This window comes from Palaemon carinicauda, chromosome 3 (assembly GCF_036898095.1).
Source record: "Palaemon carinicauda isolate YSFRI2023 chromosome 3, ASM3689809v2, whole genome shotgun sequence".
In the NCBI taxonomy this organism is placed as follows: Eukaryota; Metazoa; Arthropoda; class Malacostraca; order Decapoda; family Palaemonidae; genus Palaemon; species Palaemon carinicauda.
Window position 1 is genome coordinate 170,208,770 of NC_090727.1, and position 7,500 is coordinate 170,216,269.

The following is a 7,500-nucleotide window of genomic DNA, read 5'->3' on the forward strand; positions in this document are numbered from 1 at the left end:
TCTCTCTCTCTCTCTCTCTCTCTCTCTCTCTCTCTCTCTCTCCACACACACACACACACGAAAAATATAATCTTAAAAAGGTGGTAGTAGCTAACTGTAATATCGATAGCCACTCTCACTGAGTTCCTGCGTCCGCTTCTTCTTCTTGTTTCGGATATGCAAGAGTTTGACGATGGCTATGAAACCTGCAATTGCCACGATTATGAAGGCGATGACAATGATCACCACTAGACCCGTTATCTTATTCACCCTTTGTTCCTCCTGTAAATGAAGATGATTGTGAATCTCCAATATTTCTTTCATTTGATTTGAACGTTATTGTCATCAGGTTATGTCGTGATCTATAGCCTAATACTATCGTTGTAAAAGATTTTTGTTCTAGTGTTGCTAACGCTTCTGATGTTGGTAAAGACTGGTGTTTCATATCTGTTCTTGCAACTTATGATACTAGTATTTATTATCTATTTTTACAACTCATAATGCTCATAATTACTTCTGTTAGCCTACTCATAATATCAGTCATAAGGAATTAATCTAAAATTAGGTGTAATGTTGTATTTTGAGCAGTTGATCACGTATTTAAATGCAAGATTGTAATATAGTGTAATTTACTTGCAATATAGTACTCAGGATGATGTTTTTTTCTGACTACAATAATTACAGCAAATGTTATAGGCCTACTAAAACCCCAAGATCCTTATTTACCTTCACGTTCCTCGCATATTCTCTGAAAGGAAAATAGGCTCTGGCGACATTGGATACATTTCCCAAGTTACCGACCTCATCTCTTGCCCGAACGCAGAAGAAGATGGCGTGGTTTTCGAGGTCTTCCAGCGTTCTTTCCAGCATCTGAAATGAAATTAGTTTGACTGTTATCTGTATTGGCATTATATTCGGAATCACATATATAAAGAAATTTCAGTATATATAAATAAACACACACACACACACACATATATATATATATATATATATATATATATATATATATATATATATATATATATATATATATTTATATATATATATATATATATACATAATATATATACATAATATATATATACATATATATATATATATATATATATATATACATATATATGTATATATACCACAGGGAAACTGAAAATATGAAATATATGATTAAGTCCTGACTAGTTTCGTGATACATCTTCAAAAGAATTATCACGGAACTAGTCAGGGCTTAATCTTATATTTCATATTTTCAGTTTCCCTGTGATTCTTTTGTATCTGAGCATCACGTTGCCCTGTGATTTTTACGCATGTAGATATATATATATATATATATATATATATATATATATATATATATATATATATATATATATACATAGGCTACATATATATATACATATATACAGTATACACATATATACATATATACATATATATATGTACTGTATATATATATATATATATATATATATATATATATATATGTGTGTGTGTGTGTGTGTGTATACAGTATATATATATATATATATATATATATATATATATATACGTACATATATATATATATATATATATATATATATATATATATATATATATATATATATATATATATATATATATATATTTCAAGCCATGCCATCTACCGGGTGATGACTCCGGAGAAGAAAATCACAAGTTACTGGCAATTCATCTTTTAACTACATAGGATAATCGTACATAAGTATCTTGTGCAATTTAAAATTCCGCAATATTAGTCAGTTAATGCACATACACGGACGATTCATCAGCCATGAATCAAACCCTAGACCAGACCCACACTTTGCATTATCCATTCCTATCTTGGTTGGACGCATAGTTATTCTAGGATATGAAGGCCGCCACTCCATCTATCCAACCTCCCACGTACCATTCAAGAATTGTACATTCTTTTCAGTAATCTATATTCAGTTGTTCTCTCGACATGAGCATCCCTTGATGGCTTCTCTAACATATGTTGACATTTACTTACAATCCCACCTTGGCATCCACAGGCAGTTCAAATCTCTTACCAATCTTTTGCACATATCCTGCTATCTTATGTGTATGCAGTGACTCGTTTCTTCCCTCATCTTGCTACCATCCACTACATTTACTTAAAGAGATTTATGCAAATCAACTAATTCCATTCTTCTAACCTACCTAATAACTTGAATAATGCTTCTTCCTCATTTCAAAATGCTCTCATCATTTAATCTTGCTTACATTCACTCTTATTTTTCTTCTCATGTAGATAGACCAACAGTCAAATTCTCTTATCAGCTTTTGCAGTTTCTCTTCACCGTGCAAAATCAGAACAGTATAGTTTCAAGCATCAACATTCTACATCTAATTCGCAATTCAGTTTCTTATTATCGACCTTTCCCGTCACACCATCCGTAAAGATGGTGAACTGTCATGGAGGTATAACACAAGGCCTCTAACCCATGTTTAAACCAAGCCAGTTATTGTAATGAATACATTTTCTAAAATATGCTAAACTTTTATCTTAAAAACATTTAATAGCTATTAACCTTCTATAACCTATACCATACATTTTCAGCTTCCTCCATATCGCTTGCCAGTCGATTCTGTCATTATTCTTTCCAGGTCCATGAGAGCAATGTCCTTTACTTTCACACTTCTCACACAACTGTTTTATAGCAACCACTTGATCCTTGTGCCTCCTTCTTTTTCTTATACCATTCTGCCATTCCCTTATCAGTCGTGTCATCTGCTTTACTTTCTTATTCGGATTCTACCACATACTTTTTTTCTGGCATACTAAGTAAAGTTATGTCCATATAATTCTAAAAGGTGCCTTTATCACCTTTACCATTATGCAATGGAAATATATTCATAAATACGCACATAAGCTACTAACAACTCAAAGAGCTATGGAAATAATAATGAGAATAAAACCAAGAGGCATAAAAGAGCAACACGAATACGAGAGCAAACTAAAGTAGGGGATATTATTGAAAAGAAAGGAAAAATGGACATGGGCAGGATATATAATGAGAATAGCAGATAATATATGGTAAGTAAGAATGATAAAATGGGTTCCTAGACATTGCAAAAGAAGCAGGTAAAGGAAGGGAAGACGATGGATGGACGGGCTAAGAAGGTTTGCGGGTGTAGACTGCCATATAAATACCATAAACGGACGCGAGTGGATGGAAGGACATGTCAGGGGCCTCTGTCCTGCAATGGATTAGTTATGGATGATGATGATGATAACACACACACACACCCACACATACAAACTGATTTTTTTTTTTTTTTTTTTTTTTTTTTTGTCATTCACTGTACTGACAAACGCTGTCCAAATGACGGCAATTTTGTTTGTTTGGGCTCCTATTGTTAGTAACAGAATTGGGCCTCTTGGTCTGGCCTCTAAAAACAAGCCTGGAAAGAAGCCCACTTTGTTGATGATGAGTCTCTTGGCTCCCCTTGGAAGTACTAAATAACTGATTTAATTGGTCATTCGGGATTTTGCCTTAGCGCAACTGAACTAACACGTTCATGGCTTTATCTGTGAGACAAGCATAAGGATACTGGCCGGATCAGTCAGACAGGCCCGATCCTAAGTCAATCCTTATCCCGAAGATGCAAATCAAAATTTCAGATTTCTCTGACCCACATTCATCTGTCTTTTGCTTTACCGAATGAAACCTGAGGGAAACCTCGGAGTGAAATGGCTACTACTGTAGATGGCTCAATCCAATCCTGATCATTAGATATATTTACTGACTTAAAATGATTTGAATATCAACTAATAGCTAGACACACTAGAAAGAAAGATAGCAAAATCCCTCTGAATATTAATGAATAAATATATAGATAGATAAATACTATGAATAAATGGTTGATTAGAATAAACTTAATTGTACTTTCTAGTAAGAGAATTTACACTCAAGACTTGCAGACCGCAGACGATAAGCTATACTTCCGTCTTCAGTTTAAAACTATTGGAATTATGGTAAAATTGGTAAACTATCTAAATCTTACGTCTGATATAACATTGGGGGTACTGATAAAATACATACATATTTCAAATTATAAAAAAGTAATTAAAATGAAGGGTTATAAAGTTATAAACAGCACCAAAAAAAAAAAAAACTAACATGTGTGCATTATGCCTTAGCAATAACGGAATTAGGCAAGGTCTAAACATATTTAAACCTTGTATTATCATCAACGATGGAATGAATATAGTAAAACTCAAGCAAAATGATAGAAGAAACACATTATAAAAGAAAAAAAATAAATCTCTAGCAAACAAATAAAAAAATCACTAGAAATGGCTGGAAAAAAAATCTTGAAGACGCACCTGCACAGTGAGGACATGAGGAGATCCGGCATCAAGAGGTCTCAGGTCGCCCTCCATTAAGTGGGTTTCGTTGATCCGGTGTCCGACACCGAAGTCGTAATAGATCTTCGCAGTGTCGTGGTATCGCAGATCAACCACACTGGCTGTTTAGTTGGATAGAAAGGGTTGTTAGCGGACTGTTGTAAATGTTTTTAAAGCCCAATCATCAATGGCAGACGCAAGGGACAGTGGCAATACCCTAGTAGGACAATGCTCTAGAAACTGACCATATATGATCAGCCCCAAGCTCCCTCTCCACCCAACCTAGGACAAGAGAGGGCCAGGTAATGGTTACTGATGATTCAGCAAGTAGACCTATAGGCTCCCCCAAATCCCCAATCCATAGCTAACAAGGATGGTGAAGTTGCAGACACTACAAAATACTACCGAGTTTGAGCGCGACTTGAACCACAGTCCGGCGATCACCAGGCAGGGACGTTTCCAACAGGCCACCAAAACATTTACTGTATTGATCACATTCATTAGAGTCATCACACTATCAAGTCATCACACCAAAATTATTAGAACCAGACTTAATTACGTATCCTAAAACAGAAGCTTACCTTGAATACCATTGGGACAACCCAACTTTTATACTTCCCACTTTATTTTATTTTCCAAATTCTTTAAAAATGGATTTCCACTCATTCTCCCAGCCTAGACATGATCAGCAGGATTTCATTTTGTGAAGCGTAACTTTATTATTCACATGAATTTACAAGGTTCGAACTGCTCAAACTTGAATTTTACAAAAAAAAAAAAAAAAAAAAAAAAAATCAGGACAAAATAAATGATATGATCTTGTTTACATGACTACCTTAAAGGCCATAGTCCTATGAAATATTACTTCTCGAAATCAAAGCATCACCAAATTCTGGTATTTGCATATAGGCCTATTCTTAAGATGTATGCCCATTGCTGGAAATTATTGTTCCCGAAATTGCCCCAGATATGAAGAAAGCACTTAATTAAATGTTATTTATCAATTATTTAGCATGTTAAGAAACTCTCTTAGGTGACAAAATTAATTCATATTTTGTTTATTACTGTACACAGTTACTTTATTGTAAAAAAAAATCTCTGATTAACTTAAACTCATGCTGTTCGTAAGTAAAGTTTTTCTTACTCAGATACTAGAATCATAGGTTGCTTAATCTTTGAAATGTCTCCCTATCTCCAAAGCATTATCTATGAGATGTTTTAGTTAAACCAAAGGCTAAAATCAATTTACCTCTCCCATGATACAAATCATCTCCGGGGCTTGTCCACCTCAGCTTCACTGTGGCTTCATAGAGGGAGATCGACAGAACTTCCAGGTCAGTGACTTTCCCGGGAGGCTGCAGGTCACCGGGTTGAAAATTGTTGACCTAGAATAAATTTAAGAAATATTTTCACTAAAGATTAAGAGATTTATTGTTTGCAAAGGAGGCTAAACTTGTGTACGTGTTTAGTTTATTTCTAACCATTCCCTTATATCTTTTCTTTTTCTTTTGATAACTAAGTTTGTTATGCTGCGTTTGATTTGAGAAATGTCTGAACGTAGAACCTCTATAATATAAATCATTATTAGTAATTAGTGTACCCGAGCCGTCAAAAATGGCATATAGATATTTAAATAAATACATTTATATAAAAAGCCAGACACGTGGTCTTTATTATACAAGTATAAGGGAGATAACATTTGATGTATAGCCCACCTTGTCTAATTCATTAACATTTTAGTCATCCTAGCATTATAATTATAGAATTATGTTTTATATAGAACCTGCAATGTTTTTTTTTTTGGCACTTTAAAACGAATTTAGTCTAGAAAAATGTGCAGAAAAATTTGCCCTCAAAACAACAGAGAACCTTTCCCGTTCGTTGGATGTGTGCTTTGCCTATCTATATACCAAGGCACTTCCCCCAATTTTGCGGGGGGCAGGGGTGTTAGCCGACATCAAACAAATGAAAAAATGGGAGACCTTTCATCTCTACTCTCCTCCCAGCCTGACGAGGGACTCAACCGAGTTCGGTTGGTACTGCTAGTGTGCCACAACCCACCCTCCCCCGTTATCCACCACAGATGAAGCTTGATAAGGCTAAATCCCCTACTGCTGCTACATCCAAGGTCATCCAAAGTGACCGGAGGAACCAACAGCGCCTACCAGAACTGCGTCACAATCGCTCGCCATTTCTAGCAGGCTCCTATCACCTAGAGCTTTCTTCACTCCATCCATCCACCCAAATCCTGGCCTTCCTCTTGTACTTCTCCCATCAACTCTTGCATTCATCACTTTCTTTAGCAGACAGTCATTTTCCATTCTCTCAACATGGCCAAACCACCTCAACACATTCATATCCACTCTTAATGCTAAATCATTTCTTACACCCGTTCTCACCCTCACTACCTCGTTCCTAACCCTATCTAATCGAGATACGCCAGCCATACTCCTCAGACACTTCATCTCAAACACATTCAATTTCTGTCTCTCAGCCACTTTCATTCCCCACAACTCAGATCCATACATCATAGTTGGTACAATCACTTTCTCAAACAGAACTCTCTTTACATTCATGCCCAACCTTCTATTCTTTACCACTCCATTCACTGCCCCCAACACTTTGCATCCTTCATTCACTCTCTGACGTAGGCTACATCTGCTTCCGCTCCACCATTTAATTTTCTGTTTAGTTTATCTAATCTCTAGGATCCAGAGAAGATCATGCTAATATCAAACGTTACGGTAATTCGATTCAGGATTAGCCCCATTCAAATTTCCTTCATACAGACTACTCTTTTTCAACACGTGTGTGAAAATGTGAATTATGAATCTTTAAATCGAGACACATTCTTCTTGTAAGAGCAGCCGCGTTGAATTCACATCACCTGAAAACAATCAACTCACCTTGAATATTCCACCGGAGGTAAATCTAGTGAAGGGTTCAACTGAAACTTTATTAAGGTCCTTGTTACTTCTGCCTTCTCCTTCGCCAGCTGTAGGAGGATCCAGATCTTTGACGTGGAAGACGGACTCGGCTGGCGTTGGCAGGGTATTTTCGGGCACGGGCATTTCAAATATTCGAATGGCGTTGCTTCCGGGCTGCTGTGGCTCTTGTGGCTCTTTGATTGAGTTTTCTGTTTTCTCGCC

At 35.9% G+C, this 7,500-nt stretch overlaps 1 protein-coding gene across 2 annotated transcripts in view; it reads right to left on the reverse strand.

Moving 5' to 3' along the window:
- Positions 1-7,500, reverse strand: part of LOC137638760 (calcium-activated chloride channel regulator 1-like) — a 70,914-nt gene that overhangs the window by 675 nt on the left and 62,739 nt on the right. For both annotated transcript variants that reach the window (XM_068371110.1, XM_068371108.1), the window contains exons 16-20: positions 7,258-7,499; positions 5,601-5,736; positions 4,331-4,473; positions 706-849; positions 1-261 (exon numbers count right to left, since the gene is read on the reverse strand). The exon at positions 1-261 is cut by the window's left edge. In XM_068371110.1, coding sequence (XP_068227211.1) covers positions 91-261; positions 706-849; positions 4,331-4,473; positions 5,601-5,736; positions 7,258-7,499 — 836 coding nt within the window. In that variant the 3' untranslated portion in view covers positions 1-90. The remainder of the gene's footprint in view (positions 262-705; positions 850-4,330; positions 4,474-5,600; positions 5,737-7,257; position 7,500) is intronic.